Source organism: Lithobates pipiens, unplaced genomic scaffold (assembly GCF_037356315.1).
Source record: "Lithobates pipiens isolate NorthernLeopardFrog02 unplaced genomic scaffold, aLitPip1_a1.2 Scaffold_8, whole genome shotgun sequence".
Taxonomy (NCBI): domain Eukaryota; kingdom Metazoa; phylum Chordata; class Amphibia; order Anura; family Ranidae; genus Lithobates; species Lithobates pipiens.
The window spans coordinates 199154489-199174406 of record NW_027507903.1 but is presented as its reverse complement, the minus strand read 5'-3'; the positions used below and the strand labels follow the sequence as shown (position 1 = coordinate 199174406).

Genomic DNA, 19918 nt, shown 5'->3' with positions numbered 1-19918 from the left:
ACTTGCAGTTCACTCCTAGCCCCTGCTATTCCCCACATATATTGTGTCGGTCAGTCTGTCAATCTGAATACTAAACACATATCCCGTCTGCTTCATGGCTCTTTCTTCTAAGACTGAGCACAATACACTGCACACAATAAAATGAGAAATATTAGGATTCGTTATGTTTTAGTATATTTAAAGTCACCATACCCATAATGCCATCTGTTGCCTTGGACAAGAAATGGAGCTGAAAGATCTAATTCCAAATTGGCCTGGTTACATGTTACTGGGACTATACTATTAAACTCTCTTGATAGTTTGCAGAACTCCTTGAAAGTCCCACCTACAAATAAAGAAAGGCTGTATTTCAAAACTATATAACAGGTAGATAATACTTTGAAATATTCAGGACCTCTTGAGGCACATATTCAGGACCTCTTGTGGCACATTTTACTAGGTTACCATCATGCACAAAAAAACAGTGCGGTGCATTGGGAAGCCCTTCAATTTGAATGTCAACCCAACACATGTAGACAATACACCACAACACACCTTTGTTGTAGTACACGATCAACTGATGCAAATCATCTGTGCGTTGGGTGTGCGGCATTAAAAAAATTCACTTTTATGCATGTTAGCAAGCCAATAAAAATAAATAGTTTACCTATACCTGGGAGTCTTCTTGGGTGGAGGGCAAATAACTTGACAACTCTTTCAGCATTTCAGGATAATTCGACTTGCTAATTACTTTTGCCCACCAACAACTTAGGAATATCCCTAGGGAGGAAAACCTTTGTTGTTTAACAATTAAACACTTCTATACCTTAACATTTTCACAATCCCCTTCCTCTTCTGCTATACATTGCATGCGTAAATATGTAATTCCTTTAGGGGGAAAGGTTTAAACTCTGTTTTATATAACCTTCTGGTTGGCATCTTGTTTTTAGATAAAATGCCATAAACGCATACATGGGGGACTGTAGGGTGCAGTTCACAAGCAGGAATGGGATGAAATGTTATGTAATGTACATAAATGTACCAGATCTTTAAAGTGGTTGTAAAGGCAGAAGGTGTTTTATCTTAACGCATGCTATGCATGAAAAAAAAAAAATGGAATTACGTACCGGTAATGTCCTTTTCCAGGAGTCTTTCAGGACAGCCACCTTAGAGAGACACCGGCTCCTCCCCTCTGAGGAAACACCGCCTTCATTTTCATAATTTAAGCCTCCTCCTCCCTTCGTTCCTCAGTTCTTCCAGAGTACCTCCGGCCAACTGGGGAGACACAAGAACACGTCAAACAAATAAACTTTTTAAGTCTTACCTGACGGCCTCATGTAATGAGTTCCCGATGATCTGCAAACAATTTGGGTGGGAACCGGTGCTGTCCTGAAAGACTCCTGGAAAAGGACATTACCGGTACGTAATTCCATTTTTCCCCAATAGTCTTTCAGGACAGCCACCTTAGAGAGGATAAGCGAGTACATTACCTTAGGGTGGGACCACTGCCTGCAGTACTATACGGCCAAAGGCTTGGTCTTTGGCTGACAGAAGATCCAGTCTATAATGTTTCACAAACGTAGAAACACTGGACCACGTTGCAGCACTACAGATCTGTGCAGGAGATGCCCCAGCCCACTCTGCCTGAGAAGTTGCCACTGCCCCGGCTGAGTGTGCTCTAACCCCAACTGGAGGATCTAACCCCCCTGTCACGTAAGCCTGTCCAATGGCTAACCTTAACCATCTAGCTATCGTACGTTTACAGGCTTTGGAACCCTTCCTAGCCCCAGAAAACAACACAAAAAGTGAATCAGATTTCTTGAACTGACCTTGTGCAATCCAAATAATGAAGAACACATCTTTTAGCATCTAATCTGTGAAACATGTGTTCCTGTTCTCTTACTGGATTCGAACAGAAAGTAGGTAGCACAATCTTCTGTATTCTTATGGAAACTAGAGGCTACCTTAGGTAAAAAAAGGTGCCCTCATAGAAAGGGCTTCGAGTTCACTTACTCTCCCTGCTGTAGTGATTGCCACCAAAAATACAGTTTTGAGAGTGATCAATCTTAACGAGCAAGGTTCTAACGGCTCAAAAGGTTCCCCTGTGAGAACCTGTAAAACTAAAGCAAGATCCCGACTGGGAAGGGGGCGACCAAAGGCTTGGTCTTCACCTACTTAAGGCTCTGAAGAACCTTACTATCCCAAGGTCTGACATTAGATGTCTATCCAGAAATACGCTTGAAACGGATACCTGACTCTCCAATGTTTCGGGGCTAACCGGGAGTTCTCTGAGCACCAGCTATTGAACCGCCTCTATACCTTCAGGAAAATGGTCTGAGCTTCCATTTACCTGCAATTCAAAAGAGTGGCTACTAACAGTCTGAGACCCCTTTGCCGTTCGGTAATTCCTCAGTAGCCAAGCTGCAAGGTTCCACCTGGGGGCAGCAGATTGGACACCGGGAAAAAACCCAGGGGAGTTCCACCGACAGGCCCTTCAGAATGGAGAACCACGGCCTCCTGGGCCAATGAGGTGCGATTAGAAAGAGATGGTGATCTCCACCTGAAACTTCCTCAACTCTGCAGGAATCAGGACGGGAATCAGGACGGGAAGGGGGAAAGCATAGCACCTAGAGAAACCCTAAGTCTGTGCTTAGTGCGTCTGCTTCCGACATCCCATCTCCCCTGCTCATAGAACAGGAGATGGCTTCTTTCGCGTTTTCCCTTGGGGCAAAAGAAGTCTATCGAAGGCATCCCCCCTACCTAATGTCCCCAGAGCACTTTCTACGGGGTCCTGAGAACCAGATCTACTGCTCTCAACTCCCTCCAATTTTGAGGGTCTCTTTGACTCCTTCCTCCTTGGATATTGGCCAAATCCACTCTAGGCCTTGTGACAAACATGCTCCCCTATCCCACCAAAGGGACTTTAAAATACGGGCTGTGTAGTATTATCTCAATGCTCTAAGTCGGCTACTCACTGCTACCTTGCCAGCACAGGACTGTCAGCTGTGACCTTTGCCATTCGGTGATCAGTCGTGAGCCACCGTGCTAAAGCTAGCAACGGACACCCTCGTGATTTCACACAGGGTGGACTAGAACTCAGACATACGCAATCCAACCGCAGACTGCGCCTTTGGGAGACGGCGCGCATTGTCACACGCCACCGCTCCTGGCTTCTTTACCTGAGTTAGAACCGAAAACAAAGAGTCCTAAGGCCCTCTACTGTGGCCCCAAACCTTCAAGATGAATAGTTTGCAGAGGACAGTAACGTAACCCCGTCCACTGAACAGCTAGGAGCGTGGATGTCAGTAAGCTCAACCTGACCCTCTTCACCCAGGAAGGTGACCCCTTGGGAAGAAGTTTAAGATGAGTTTCCCTAGGTTCAGAGGCCAACCCAAGCTCACCAATAGGTCCCTTGTAAACTGTGGATCCCCGTTCAACTGCGCCAGAGAAGGGACAAACAGGAGAAGATCGTTAAGATACACGATCACAGAGACTACCCTGAGACGGAGGAAGGACAGGACCTCTACCATCGCTTTGGTGAAGATACGAGGGAGAAGGGGATAGCCCAAAGGGGAGTGCTTTAAACTGAAGGTGTAGCACCCCTACAGAGGTTATCACTGCCAGCATGAGGAAACGCTGGTGGCTCTCTGCGTTGGAAATATGCAGGTATGCATCCTTACTATCGATGCCCTGAAACAGTTTTGGTGGAAGAGGTGCCCTCACCCCGTGACTAAAACCAACCAAAAACTTCTGTAGGTGACCAAGACACCCAGACGATTCAGGTTCAGGATGAGCCTGAACTTTTTCAAAGGCTTGCGAACCACAAATGAGAGAATAGAAGCCTTGCCTGTTTAATCTCCTGGGACCTTTGTTACCACTTCCTATTCCTCTAACTCCTGCAGAGGAAAGAAAGGCACATTTTGTCAGCTCAGTGACAAGGAGTCTCAAAAGGGGGAAGCTCTGAAAACTCCACACGGTAACCTCTTTTGATGATCCCCAACACAAACTGATTGGAGGTGATCATCTCCCGCTGGGGGAGGAAGGATCCTTTTTAACTGCTCCCCCTATTTTTTCTTAAGGGGAAAGGCCTCTTTCTTATAAGCCGTGCGATAGCACTGCTTCAAGACCTGGCCCAAACAGCGGGTCTCCTCTAAAGAGGAATTCCACCGAGCTTTGATCTGGACGCCCTGTCCCTCTGCCATGTCTACAGCCTTAAGGCCCTCCAGGCTGAGTTGGTCAGAGCCGAGGACTTTGCATACAATCGAATGAATTAAGCCGAAGCATCCGCAGAGTATGCCAACGCCTAAAGCAGCACGGGAAAAGGAGGATAGAAAAGACTCCTCTGCCGTCATTGCTTCATCTGGATAAGCCAATACTTTGTACTACGAGCCACCACTGTGGCTGCTATGGCAGGCTTAGAGATTTCCTTATGGTAAAACCCAGGCATCTTCAAACCATAGGGTCTAAAAGTACCCCCATGTCCCCAAGGACAGGTCAGTATGCCTGGACATCTGAGAAAAGGCCGCATCTAACCTGGGGGATTTTATTCCAGATGAGAGCCTCCTCTTCCGCCCAAGGAAACCTTTGCTTTAATGCACCAGAAAAGAAAAGTTTTCTTTGGGGATCCTGCCATCCTTGATGGCATCGATCAAGACGTCATGACTCGGGAACACCCGCTCCCCCTAGGCCCTAGTACATCTGATCGTGGGGTGACAGTGCCTCCTAAGTGACTTGGACAGCTCTCAAGAGCCTTTCCATCTCATCCAGGGGAAGTTTATACCGTGAGGTTCTTTTGGGTTCCCCATCCAAGTCCTCACCCTCAGTCTCCCTTTGGGAGTCTGAGACGGCCCTGTCAACTTCTTCCTCAACTTCCCTCTGGAACCCTCTGGATTCTCCCTAACCTGTGGGAGGAACAACCATTGGGTTAGGTGGAACACTCTGCTGTGCTGGTGAAAAGAGTGCTCTGGAGCTGAGGGCATTGAAACCTTTACAGAAGCCGCCAGATCTGCACCCTGTTCCGCTGCCTGCTTTCTAATGGCACCCAAACAGAGCTACGGACTGAGCTATCCAGGCCTTTAATACACTCCTTACAAAGTGCCTTGAACCAGGAATTCCCCAAAGAGGCTCTACATGAAGGACACTTCCTCCAAGAGCCAAGGGGGGACCTGCTTAAGTCTTTCTGAGATACCGAAGCAAAAGAGAGAGAGCAGCATAAACTTTAAAAAGAAAAGAAAAGAAACACCATCAATACGTAAGAGGACCACCGGGAGTGCCCCCTCCTAGGATCAATCTCCACCTGGATCCCAGACGCACTGCCCTTCCCCCCGACCACCTAGGGGGAAAACACACCAGTGGAGCTACTGGTTATAAGGTAAGGGAACCCCTCTCCAGGGCTATTACCTTTGAGTGGCTGGTGCTGTTATCTCCAGGAGTTCTTGAAGCCTCTGCTTCGGACATTCTCCCGTTGAGGAAGCGTGGTACGAACGTGCCTCCAACAGCTACCTGTGCAACTGTGGAAAGAGAAACACCCGCGGGTGAACGAACGGACGACCCCATAAACTTCCTGCTTTCCCCAAGCGAAGTTTAGGGTATATGGACAGTAAGAACACTTCAGCTCCCCGCTGATAGGACTGTCCCGGACCGACCGATAAACGGTCGGATAGCCGAACGGGGCCGGGGCTCCGCTCGGATAGCTTCAGTTTCACCAACCGAATTCAGCCTAAGGTTCCTTGGCGGTGTCTCCCCGCCGGAGGAAACACCATAACTGAGGAACGAAGGGAGGAGGAGGCTTAAATTATGAAAATGAAGGCGGTGTTTCCTCAGAGGGGAGGAGCCGGTGTCTCTCTAAGGTGGCTGTCCTGAAAGACGATTGGGGAAAAAGCCTTCTGAGTGTAGCAGCCACCCTCAGCCCCCCTAATACTTACCTGAGCCCACTCTTGATCCAGCGATGTCCACTAGTGCCTCAGTCATCTGAGACTCTCCCTCCTGATTGCCTGGGACTCAGCAGTGATGCCACTGGCTTCCGCTACTGTCAATCAAACACAGCCAATGAGGAGAGAGAGGGGCCAGGCCAAACCACAATTTGATTTTAAGACACTTTAGGATGTATAATATGCTTTATAACACTACTCTACCTCTATGAATGCTATGTAGTGCTTCATCAAAATATCTTTTGAATAGTGATACATTGTTTTTTGATATCGCCAAATGAAATGTTTGTAAGCATAAAGCGAATAGACTGCTTTACGCAAAGTGTGTTAATATGCAAATGTGCACTCACCTATTTTACTTGTATTCCTAGGGACAAGGATAATTTGGGTTTTAGCTTTTAATTACTATTCTGCAGTTAGTGAAATCATACTTCTTGCTTTGTAATACTTTTTTTTTTTTCAACATTGCTTTATAATGCAGTGCATTCTGCTGAACTGAACTGCTAGTCATTACCCGAAACCAACTAGTGTAAGTCTTCATTTAAAGCAGAACCCAATACTGGGTGAAGACTACACAGGACCTTTTTTTTCCCCTTACACATGGTTCACTAAAACGAATAGCTTTTCACTTACATATTATTGAAGATTTTGCCTGGAGCATCCTTTTAGGATAACCTGTCATTACAGTAAATAAAATACAAGCATTCTAAAAGAAGAGATTTAATACTTACCTGGTGAGTAGTGTGTCAAATATTTGCACCTTGAAGAGCTAAAACAGGCATATGCAATTAGCGGACCTCCAGCTGTTGCAGAACTACAAGTCCCATGAGGCATAGCAAAAGTCTGACAGCCACAAGCATGACACCCAGAGGCAGAGGCATGATGGGACTTGTAGCTTTGCACCAGCTGGAGGTCCGCTAATTGCATATCCCTGAGCTAAAAGTTCCACTAATATCTGAAACTTCTGGGTGTCTTGGATGCCCAGTCACCTGTTGTGGTTCCTCCCAACGACCACTACTGTGTCCTGTAGTAAAGCCCTTAAATAGAGTGTGTGCTTTTATTTTATTTTTATATTGTAGTCACAGGGTTGCGTTAACTGGGCCTGCATTTTCTTGCCACCAATAATATGCTAAATTTCAAATTTGTTTATGCTGCAGAGCTGCTACACACCCAGACTGCTATAAATACAGTTTTAAAAGTGTCAGAAAACAGCACAAATAAACTTTTTTGAAGTGGATAGCTTCCTGGCTTCCATACCGATACTGTGGCTTCACTAAGCATTGCTAAATAGAACAAAAAGGCAGATTATAACTTCTGCTTCTACCAGCTGTGTGGCCGTTCCAAGTCTGTCATTTGGCAGTTCTACTAGCCACATTTTTGTTAAGACAGGATGACTTCAAAGTAGTTTACAAATTGACATCCAGTGCATATCAGGAGCACAAGAAAGTCGCAGTAACCTCAGAATCTTCTTCATTTATTTAAAAATGCTATAAAGCATAACAGATTTTGACAGGCCAAAGGAGTTCAAAAGAATCCAATGAAAGAACATGCACAATAGTCATCACAGAATACTCAAAGTGGCTCCAGTGAAAAGACAGTGACAAGATTTTGGAAGGGATTGCAATGACAGAAGCCATGCACATAAGGAGGGACAGAAACAAAAGCAAAGTTGTACAGTGTCAGTACTGAGCAGAACGCCCTCTATACTATGCAGCCGGCTGGCACAAGCACAAAGAAGTAGGAATAAAGGTTGGACAGACCACACCTGATCTCCCATGCATCAAAATAACATCTGCTTTAGATCGAAAAATGTTTAAAAGTAATAACACCTCCACTGACTTCATATTACTGATAGCAAACCTAGAGTAATTCAGCATTGGTTGGCATCTTGTTTTTAGATAAAATGCCATAAACGCATACATGGGGGACTGTAGGGTGCAGTTCACAAGCAGGAATGGGATGAAATGTTATGTAATGTACATAAATGTACCAGATCTTTAAAGTGGTTGTAAAGGCAGAAGGTGTTTTATCTTAACGCATGCTATGCATGAAAAAAAAAAGCCTTCTGAGTGTAGCAGCCACCCTCAGCCCCCTAATACTTACCTGAGCCCACTCTTGATCCAGCGATGTCCACTAGTGCCTCAGTCGTCTGGGACTCTCCCTCCTGATTGCCAGCATTTTACTACTTTAGAGATACACTTTTTTTATCAAAATTGAATATAAAGCTTTGAAGGATAAGTGAAGCAAAACCCACCTGCTTCAGTTTTTAATGCAGGTGTACAGTAGCTGTGGTGCCACAGTCATAGTTACATAGTTAGTCAGGTTGAAAAAAGACACAAGTCCATCCAGTTCAACCACACAGTCTACTCCCTGGTCTGGGAATCCTTTTTGTTTTTCCAGCTTATAATGCAGGAGTGGTACTCCCAAACTCACTTAATGTAAGCGCCTTGCTTTTTCTTGCACACAGAAAAAGCTTGATGTATTATATTGTCAAAATTTTCTCAAAGCCCTCCAGAGTCAGACATGCCCTGGAAAATGGAATTTGATTTGTGATACTTCAAATAGAGGGGAGAAGGGAAACTGCACAGCACTGACTTAGGAATCAGACATACAAACCCCAAATGTGAGTAGCTGCCAGGAATCTGGTTGTGGCATATTACATACAAATCAAATAAAAAGAGTGACATTTTTGATTTAAGCACAACTGCACTTGTAGTCAGAGTCTTCACCTGGAATGTGATAACCCCAACAACCAAGACCTGAGGTGTGCCTTGGCCTAGCTGGTCCAGTATGCCTAAAAGAGGGCATACCCTGAATAAATGAATAAAATGTAAATCAAATAATGAAGTATGGGGGAATGGGTGGGTGGGAACCCAGAAATGAGCCGACAAAGCAACTAATGGAGGAGGAGGAGGGATATATAGCCCTCAGACTCCTCCTACAAATTCAGGTTGGCCGGAGGCCAGCCTTCTAACTCGTAGTCGGAATCTTCACCTGAAAATGTGATAACCCTAACAACCAAGACCTGAGATGTGCCTTGGCCTAGCTGGTCAGTATGCCTAAAAGAGGGCAAAAAGAGACACAAAATAGGTGTGATGTGAAAGCTCCAATGAAGGACTAGCAACAACCATCAGTGCAGAAAATAGCGAATGCCTGGATGACTACAGAAAAGAGGACTACGTAAGTAGCTGCTAAAATGGAGGATCTCCAGCACCCCATGTACCTGAAGATAAAGAAGGGACCCCCTGTTCGAGATCTAGGAAAGTTGCCTCTGATCCAGACAAATATCCAGAAAAAGGGGTTTAGGATTTGAGCCTAGTTTGGCACTTAAACCTGGACATGAGAACAAACTGTTTGTAGCGAGAGGATGCATGGGGAGAGGGAGAAAGAGCAGATCTGAGGAATATTGCAGAGAAGGACAAATACTTTAATCCGACACTGTTACTGTGGTACACTAATAACTATGAACCCCTGGCTTATCCATCTATTCTAATGATGGGGAAGTTATAAGTGTAATAGAAGAGAACTGCCTAGAGCACTAACTGGAAACTGCGCCAAGGGTAGGAGACAGGAAGTCTGAAAAAACACGAAAACCTGGCTGGTAACTGGTAGCTGTGCCAAAGAGAACATCCCTGACTTCTCTGAATACCCTTATGATGGCTTAGAGAGGGTGAGCTGCAAAAAATGGACAGACTGACAGGAATTTGTAGGGGCCTGAAATGCTGGTCACCTGATAAGTACTTGATAGTGTTGGTAGATGAGGCCAAATTGCCGAGACAATATGCAGCAAAAGCCGGAGACCTGAACCTATGAAACCTTCCCACCCTTGGTAGAAGCCCTTGGAATACTCTGGATAAAGCACCATTGGCCAGATCGATCATCTGTGACCACGTTTGCCCCCAGTTCTACATGCTACTGTAAAGAAATTCCAACATCACCTGCAGGAGCACTGAGAAGAGCAGGAGCTGGGGTCGCAGCTGACACTTCCGCTCTAGCCGAGCGGGCTCCATCCTATCTAACAATTGTAGCAAGGACGTAAGAGAGAATTTAGTACTGCATGAAACTGGGTTGAAGAATCATGCATGAAACATGTTCTGCACTGGTGGATGGAAGAGGTTGTGATGGAGTTGGGAATAACAACCTAAAAAAAGTACTGCCCCCCCAAGCTGAGACCAGGAAAGGGATACACCAGAGATAAGACTCAGCTATGAGTTTGGTATGGCCCCACCCCTTAATGATGGGATGCTCCATTCACTGAACCCCCAAACTGCGGTGGAGAGATGAATGCGAATAGTTTGTTTCCGAAATGCGCAACATGTCCTGATCTAAGGAAACACAAACAAGAGAAATGAGAACAGACAACCAACCTACTAAAACAACACCCCTTCATACCTGACAAGTATGAGGATGTAGGTGCAGAAAAGACAAGCCAACAGCGTGTGAATGTGAACCTAATGACAACACCACCCTAGTGTATGCAGTAAGCGAGCCCGAGCAACCTGCAGCGCCAAGACAAGTAATTAAAAACGAACACTCAGGGCTGAGGTACCCACAGACTATGGTGGGTATTCGTAATGGTGAATGTGCATGTAATATATATATATATATATATATATATATATATATAGTGAAGAGGTGAGAAGATTGTGGGACGACACTCAATTAAAAACTAAACCTCAGCCCGTATTGATCCGTAGACGTGACAGACCCTAACAAATGCTACAACTGAGATGCTACAAATGAAATGCCACAAATGAAGTGCCATGACAGAAAAGCTGCGTCAGGAATACTACCCTCGAAAGCTACGACGGAAATGCCGCGAATGATGACTGATGCTGACAGACTGAAAAAACCCAGCAAGAGCACCGAGCAGATCTAGAATTAACGTCTGTTATACAGTAGTGTACTCAGAGCACTGCTGCTAATGGTACGAAGTAAACCCTATGAACAAAAATACTACGACAGGACAAAACGCGCTGGACATAACCGCTGTGACAGAAACACTGTGATGGATCCACTGTGAAAGAACCATAGACCACGCTGACAAGAACTTCTATGACAGGAAAATTTTATGACCGAACTACTGTGACTGACTTGCTGCGACTGGAACCCGCGACAGCACCGGTTATGACTGAACATGCAGTGACAGGAACACAGAGACTGAACGCCTAATGACAGCGCCTGCTGCCAGCACCTGAACATCAGTAACCGCTGTGACTGTGACATGCTATGATGCCCCCCCTCAGACAGAACCCGCTGGACAGGAACACTATTAACTGGACACGTTATGACCAAGATGCTGAGGCTAGACACACTGACCGACCAGGCTATGACACACCCGCTAGACTGGAACGTAATGACTGAACATGTGTGACAGCACCCATTATGACAGTGACACACTATGACAGCCCTACTGACAGAAAGCTATGACTGAACACATGACAGCAGCTGCTGATTTTAGGAGCAGCGGCATCTGTATTACCCAGAATCCCCGGCACACCAGAGATTAAGCTGGCAGTGGGCGTGTCTGTACTATGACCTCAGCAGGATCAGCCCGCTCTTGCCTTCTGCCAGCGCAACATGTTTCAGGCACTGGGGGAATAGTGGGCAAGTATGGTAAAGGAACCCACCCCCCAGATAGATCCAGGGGACAGTCTCAGCTGACTTGTCTTTGAAAGGAAGGCCCCGGGGCCATTTGCTGCTCTGTCACCACCTGGCAGTTCAATGGGCAGAAACAAGCATGCGGCCAGTGAAGTATAGCAGTGTCCTGACCTGTGTACGATTGGCTCTGATCAGCAGATGACCACAACAAACACTGGGAGAAGTGGATGGGAATTGTATTTCTAACATAGTAGAGTAAAACCCAGGAAAGAACATGCACCAAATCAATGACCCTCCTTTTGAACATCATCGTTGGCAGGACATGATTCAATAAAATCCACTAACAGTATTTTCTGACCTATAGACGTTCCAGCGGATGGATGTAAGGGCAAGTGTGAAAACTGCTTCATCTCTGTAATGCCCCCCTTAATGCTGGCGTGACTAGGGAGAAGAGGGAGGATGGATGCCCCAAAGCGGGTGGCCCGCCGGTCATTATTCTAACCCCCCCCCGGCCCTCTCATGCCAGATCCACACAGGGAGAGAGGAGCTGGCGGGTGGCCGATCACCCCCACCCCCGGTGTGAAACACCGGGAGAAGCGGGCCCCTCATGATGCAGGATACACCCTTGGTGATAAGAAGGTGAGTGGGTGGGCAATCTCTTCGGTGGTGCACCAAGAGAGGAACCGCCACCACTTTTGCAGCCAACCGTTGCTCAGCAAGGACCCGGAAGTGACGTGTGTCGGTGTAACCCGGAATGAGCTGATGAAGCAACTAATGGAGGAGGAGGAGGGATATATAGCCCTCAGACGACTCCTCCGGCCAGCCTTCTAACTTGTTCTAGATAGCAATACAAATATGGTTCTGTTCTAAATGATTACACCTCACCATTTATTCAGTTTTTGATTCCTAAATTCACTACAACAGTTCCTGCTCTACACGAATTGATTAATGATAAGACATCTATCTATTCCAATATGAAGATCCTGTTAAATAGAAGACCAGTATATAATTAAATGTGCATTGTTTGAACTTCATACAAGCACTCGTGTGAAAACAGAGCTTTAACAAACCTGCTATAGTACGTTTATTCATACACTTCTATTAACCTGCATAACAAGCAGTTTAACATTTCTAATTTCTGTACCTAAGCATCTAAAGAACTTTATTATGAAAATAAACAGTTTATAAATGAAGTAAGGATGCCATCCAGTGGTGCGTATTATTAACTGCAACTAAATCTTACCTTCTATCATGATTAGGGATTCCTGGGGATTTTGCAGCATGTCATGTTTTTTAACAAAATGAATAGTCACCGCTCTGTCTTCTTGATTTCTCTTCCATTTAACAGACTGATACCAATACGCGTTTTGAGCATCTGTGTCGGGACAGTTGGTGTAATTTCCTTGCAAAATATTGTCAAGCCTTTCTTCATCTGGGATATCTTGCCTAATAGAGAAAACATATTCATAAAATATACTACTGTTATTGTATGTAGATAGGACGTTATAAGAAATGGAGGTGAAATAGCAAATTGATCAGTGGTTTCAGAAAGCCAAGGTTTCGTAGGGAAAAAAAGATGAGGATCTTTAAACAGACTGTCCACACACAAGTCAGAGAAGATTGTTAAGTCTATGCACATTTTCATTGATGTTGGTGTCCTAAAGCAGATCTAAGCCCAAGCAGTAAAATCTGATACAGTGCCTTGCGAAAGTATTCGGCCCCCTTGAACTTTTCAACCTTTTGCCACATTTCAGGCTTCAAACAAAGATATAAAATGTTTATTTTTTGTGAAGAATCACCAACAAGTGGGACACAATTGTGAAGTGGAACGAAATCTATTGGATTTTTGAAACTTTTTTTAACTAATAAAAAAATGAAAAGTGGGGCATGCAAAATTATTCGGCCCCCTTGCGTTAATACTTTGTAGAGCCACCTTTTGCTGCGATTACAGCTGCAAGTCGCTTGGGGTATGTCTCTATCAGTTTTGCACATCGAGAGACTGAAATTCTTGCCCATTCTTCCTTGCAAAACAGCTCAAGCTCAGTGAGGTTGGATGGAGAGCGTTTGTGAACAGCAGTTTTCAGCTCTTTCCACAGATTCTCGATTGGATTCAGGTCTGGACTTTGACTTGGCCATTCTAACACCTGGATACGTTTATTTGTGAACCATTCCTTTGTAGATTTTGCTGTATGTTTGGGATCATTGTCTTGTTGGAAGATAAATCTCCGTCCCAGTTTCAGGTCTTTTGCAGACTCCAACAGGTTTTCATCCAGAATGGTCCTGTATTTGGCTGCATCCATTTTCCCCTCAATTTTAACCATCTTCCCTGTCCCTGCTGAAGAAAAGCAGGCCCAAACCATGATGCTGCCACCACCATGTTTGACAGTGGGGATGGTGTGTTGAGGGTGATGAGCTGTGTTGCTTTTACGCCAAACATATCGTTTTGCATTGTGGGCAAAAAGTTCGATTTTGGTTTGATCTGACCAGAGCACCTTCTTCCACATGTTTGGTGTGTCTCCCAGGTGGCTTGTGGCAAACTTTAGACGAGACTTTTTATGGATATCTTTGAGAAATGGCTTTCTTCTTGCCACTCTTCCATAAAGGCCAGATTTGTGCAGTGTTTGTTGTCCTATGGACAGACTCTCCCACCTCAGCTGTAGTTCTCTGCAGTTCATCCAGAGTGATCATGGGCCTCTTGGCTGCATCTTCTGATCAGTCTTCTCCTTGTCTTAGCTGAAAGTTTAGAGGGACAGCCAGGTCTTGGTAGATTTGCAGTGGTCCGATACCCCTTCCATTTCAAAATGATCGCTTGCACAGTGCTCCTTGGGATGTTTAAAGCTTGGGAAATCTTTTTGTATCCAAATCCGGCTTTAAACTTCTCCACAACAGTATTACGGACCTGCCTGGTGTGTTCCTTGGTCTTCATGATGCTCTCTGCGCTTTCAACAGAACCCTGAGACTATCACAGAGCAGGTGCATTTATACAGAGACTTGATTACACACAGGTGGATTCTATTTATCACCATCAGTCATTTAGGACAACATTGGATCATTCAGAGATCCTCGCTGAACTTCTGGAGTGAGTTTGCTGCACTGAAAGTAAAGGGGCTGAATAATTTTGCACGCACCACTTTTCAGTTTTTTATTTGCTAAAAAAGTTTAAAATAGCCAATAGATTTCATTCAACTTCACAATTGTGTCCCACTTGTTGGGGATTCTTCACAAAAAATTAAAATTTTATATCTTTATGTTTGAAGCCTGAAATGTGGCAAAAGGTTGAAAAGTTCAAGGGGGCCGAATACTTTCGCAAGGCACTGTATACCAACATGTTAGTGTAATTACAAAGGGTGTTTTTATTACTTTAAAACACGCAGCTTCCATTAAAATAAAATCTGGTGATCCCACAATAAGGGCCCTTGATCCCCTTGATCAGGCACTTCCTGAAAGGAGTGCTCCTGAGTTGTAAACTTGTCACACACACCCCTGATGGAGATCACAAGTGACACACATCACGCAGACAAAAGTATCATCATCACCACTCGGGAAACCAGTCTAAAATAGCGATCTGCAACAGATGCTGGAAAGAGTGTATGTAGACAAAAAAAAAAAGTGGCTGAAGAAGGCTAGAGGAGATCAGCTAAGAACTAAACAAGGATGAGCAAATTAGGAATTCAAATTGACCTTAGGGTATTATTGTTATGTGCATATCACTGGTATCACAGTTATCTTATACGCATGGGTGGCCAAAAATGTTATTCATACATAATTTGGCATTTTCTTTTACTGAAAATACCCGGAAGAAAAGACATCTTTCTAAAAGGTCAACCACGGTCACCACATGTTTGTCAAAAGTTCTCAACTATCATGTACCAGATTATTTTCCCATGTATGGGAATTTCTTTTTTGACCCATTTCTGAACATGAGACCACTGCATAAATAAGATCTCACAAGATTTACCGTTGAGGAACTTAAAATCACAAAATAAACAAAAAAAAGGTTGTAATTGGAATGCAAACTAATAAAAAAAATCTGGAACTGAACTATAGCTTTATGGCCTCATGCACACTTGAGCTAAAAAAAATGCTGCTTATACAGGTGTTTGAGCTTTTTTTTTCTCCGCTTCTAAACGCCCCTCTATGTTAGCCTACAGTGCCTTGCGAAAGTATTCGGCCCCCCCTTGAACTTTTCAACCTTTTGCCACATTTCAGGCTTCAAACATAAAGATATAAAATTTAAATTTTTTGTAAAGAATCACCAATAAGTGGGACACAATTGTGAAGTGGAACGAAATCTATTGGATATTTTAAACTTTTTTAGCAAATAAAAAACTGAAACGTGGTGCGTGCAAAATTATTCGGCCCCTTTACTTTCAGTGCAGCAAACTCACTCCAGAAGTTCAGCGAGGATCGCTGAATGATCCAATGTTGTCTTAAATGACTGATGGTGATAAATAGAATCCACCTGTGTGTAATCAAGTCTCTGTATAAATGCACCTGCTCTATGATAGTCTCAGGGTTCTGTTGAAAGCGCAGAGAGCATCATGAAGACCAAGGAACACACCAGGCAGGTCCGTAATACTGTTGTGGAGAAGTTTAAAGCCGGATTTGGATACAAAAAGATTTCCCAAGCTTTAAACATCCCAAGGAGCACTGTGCAAGCGATCATTTTGAAATGGAAGGAGTATCAGACCACTGCAAATCTACCAAGACCTGGACGTCCCTCTAAACTTTCAGCTCAGACAAGGAGAAGACTGATCAGAGATGCAGCCAAGAGGCCCATGGTCACTCTGGATGAACTGCAGAGAACTACAGCTGAGGTGGGAGAGTCTGTCCATAGGACAACAATCAGTCGTACACTGCACAAATCTGGCCTTTATGGAAGAGTGGCAAGAAGAAAGCCATTTCTCAAAGATATCCATAAAAAGTCTCGTCTAAAGCTTGCCACAAGCCACCTGGGAGACACACCAAACATGTGGAAGAAGGTGCTCTGGTCAGATGAAACCAAAATCGAACTTTTTGCCCACAATGCAAAATGATATGTTTGGCGTAAAAGCAACACAGCTCATCACCCTCAACACACCATCCCCACTGTCAAACATGGTGGTGGCAGCATCATGGTTTGGGCCTGCTTTTCTTCAGCAGGGACAGGGAAGATGGTTAAAATTGAGGGGAAGATGGATGCAGCCAAATACAGGACCATTCTGGATGAAAACCTGTTGGAGTCTGCAAAAGACCTGAAACTGGGACGGAGATTTATCTTCCAACAAGACAATGATCCCAAACATACAGCAAAATCTACAAAGGAAATGTTCACAAATAAACGTATCCAGGTGTTAGAATGGCCAAGTCAAAGTCCAGACCTGAATCCAATCGAGAATCTGTGGAAAGAGCTGAAAACTGCTGTTCACAAACGCTCTCCATCCAACCTCACTGAGCTTGAGCTGTTTTGCAAGGAAGAATGGGCAAGAATTTCAGTCTCTCGATGTGCAAAACTGATAGAGACATACCCCAAGCGACTTGCAGCTGTAATCGCAGCAAAAGGTGGCTCTACAAAGTATTAACGCAAGCGGGCCGAATAATTTTGCATGCCCCACTTTTCATTTTTTTATTAGTTAAAAAAGTTTCAAAAAGCCAATAGATTTCGTTCCACTTCACAATTGTGTCCCACTTGTTAGCGATTCTTCACAAAAAATAAACATTTTATATCTTTGTTTAAAGCCTGAAATGTGGCAAAAGGTTGAAAAGTTCAAAGGGGCCGAATACTTTCGCAAGGCACTGTATGTGTCCATGCACACTATATGTGTTTACAGGAGTTTTGAGACAGAACCCGACAGAATCGCCCAGCGCTCACAGGGGCTTCAGGTGTCTGTCCTCCGCTCTCCTGCTTTTCTTCTGGCGGTGGCGGTGGGGGGCATTGTCTGCGGAGATGGCGGTGCCTAGCATATATTCACTCCATAATAAACAGACATTTTTCCCCATGTTTCTGAGGGAAAAAAGCGTGTCTTATGGTGTAGAACATATGGTACTTATGTGCATTTGCATGCTAATACATTGTAATGGCTGAACGTTCTGGCCAATAGAATGCATTACTTCCTGACACATAATCACAAGTAAACGCGGAATGCAAAACCTTTGCTATTTACTGCTGCATGTGGTCTAATATTAATTGAGATTTTAGGTTGCAGAAAGGTGACTGTAGCCACATTAGCGTACTATAGCAACAACACAGTTGTACTGTCCCGGTACTTTTTTCAGAACAAGCTTTCTGAGCCCACCCCCTTATTCTAAGGCCCAATACTAGAGGACCTCCTGTCACAAGGTCCAATACTACTGCTTTACCGTGGCTGGTTTTAATGGCATGGCTGTTGAAAGCCAGGTTCTAAGGGCACAAAAGTCATCTTCTCTGAAGATTTATAATCGTACGTAGAGGTGGTGTCCGCGTACATATTCAGTTTCCAGGATCCTGCTGTTTTTGCAGTGAGGAGTGGATCAGAAACTTGCATTAAGCCACTGGTCGGAAAGTATGGAGGTCCACCGGGCTGCAAACTCCCGAAGGCGACCTCCCACCCGAGAGTTGGGCGGGTGCAAACTTTCATTGCTCGCAGGTTTGTTCGACTTGCAAAACCAGGGACGCTTTTGTACCTCAGCGGGCACCTTGCCAGACTGGGAAAGCTTACCTGCCGACCCGGGTGGACGAAAAATCGGCTTCTGAGCAGAAAAGGAGGGCCATGGCCTACAGCGTTGCTCCTTACCCTTCCTGGACTGTGGGAGCAACATACTCTTCCCCCAAGTAACTTTCTTAATGTCATCCAGTGAGGCTCCAAATAGCCTCTCCCCCTGGAAGGGCAAATCCATCAGTGCTTTCCTAGATGCCTGGTCCGCAGACCAGCATTTAAGCCAAATCAGGTGACGTAACACCACAGCTGATACTGAGGCCTTAGAAAGCAAGGGGGCCATAGCTAAGGCTGCATCACAGACATACTTCAGGCCCTGCACCAACTGGTCTGCCAGTTCCACGCAGACTGGGGAAACCTGTTGCTTCTCAAACTCACGGTGCAACAACTTAGCCCATTCAGTAAGTGTCTGTGACACCAGAGCCGTGGTTAACGCTGGCCGCAATGCTGACCTCACCACCGTAAACATGGACCGGGCAACCGCCTTGGCTCTTCTGTCGGCAGGGTCCTTGAAAGAGGGGGTCCCTTCCACCGGAATCGTGTTTACCTTATTTAACCTGGATACCGGGGGGGTCAACAACCGTGGGAGATGTCCATTGTTTCAGGAAACTCTCCTCAAACAGGTAATGCACCGCCATCCGTCTCTGGACCAAAAAGGCCTGCTGTGGGCTTTCCCATTCCTTGTAAATAAACTTATCAAAATAAGTTAGGTAGGAAAACACCTTAGCAGTGCGGGCCGGCTTGTGGGACCCAAAAGGGACCGACACCTCTGTAGATGCCCTCGCCGTATCCTCCATCTTTAGGGTATCCCGCATTGCTGTTATAAGTGCACCTACTAGCGCTTTTTCCTGCACTGACCCGGACATGGAGTCATCCTCACTGTCCGAACAGTCCTGATCCGCATCCTCTGACACGCCAGAACAGGGGCCGTCTGCCACAGCGGGACCAGAGTCTGAATTAGAGCTTTCCCCAGAAGACAGTGGGGGGAGGGGGCATTTTTACCCCCCTTGCGCCCACACGCCGCTTTCACCCTGGCAACATAACTCCAGGACCGCCAACAGGGCGTCCATAGGCACCACAGGTGCAGGGGAACCATTTGCAATAACAGGGATGTCTGGGGAAGAAGCGCCAGCTTCTGACGCCATGCTGACCTACTCTCGCCTGTCATCACTAGGGACCTAAGGCAAGTCACACAAAATGCCCACCCTCCTAGCTGCCATAGACTGAGGGGCCCCCCACAGGACTCACCACCCTGATCCAGGTACTGCACTGTGCAACCGCTGTCTGCTCTACCCTGTGCCAGCCACAAGGTGTTCTGTGTAAGTTTTGCGCTGTTCCAGAATGAACCAGCCACCCAGCACTAGAGCTAAAACAAACTGAGGCTACTAGAAAATGGCCGCTCAGCAAAAAATGTCTGAGAATGCCGGGAAAATGCCCACCGGACTTCCAGAAAATGGACGATTAAGAAAAACTGTCTGTGGCTACAAAAAAATGGCCGTGGTCTGCTTGGTGGCCGGCCTACATGGCATAGATACCCCACCATGGCCTAAAAGCAGGGAAAATGATGAGCAGACCACCAACCGCCAGCGCAGCCCCCTGCCAGGACTCAGAGCCCTCCTGCCAGGTACATGCACCGCACCCCCTATGCCCAGTCACACAGCGGCCCATAGCATGAGGAGAAGGGAAAGGGACAGGGAGACAAGAAAGGGAGAGTGAGAGAGCCCCTAGTCAACC

The 19918-nt window shown here is 45.5% G+C and overlaps 1 protein-coding gene across 3 annotated transcripts in view; it reads right to left on the bottom strand.

Moving 5' to 3' along the window:
- POT1 (protection of telomeres 1) overlaps nt 1-19918 on the bottom strand; it is a 154180-nt gene that overhangs the window by 25143 nt on the left and 109119 nt on the right. For 2 of the 3 annotated variants that reach the window (XM_077472610.1, XM_077472611.1), the window contains 2 exons: nt 12754-12956; nt 193-325 (listed from right to left, as the gene is read on the bottom strand). In XM_077472610.1, the coding sequence (XP_077328736.1) occupies nt 193-325; nt 12754-12956 (336 nt within the window). Of the gene's footprint in view, nt 1-192; nt 326-652; nt 760-12753; nt 12957-19918 lie in introns of all 3 variants that reach the window. The other variant, XR_013270871.1, reaches the window with a different exon arrangement.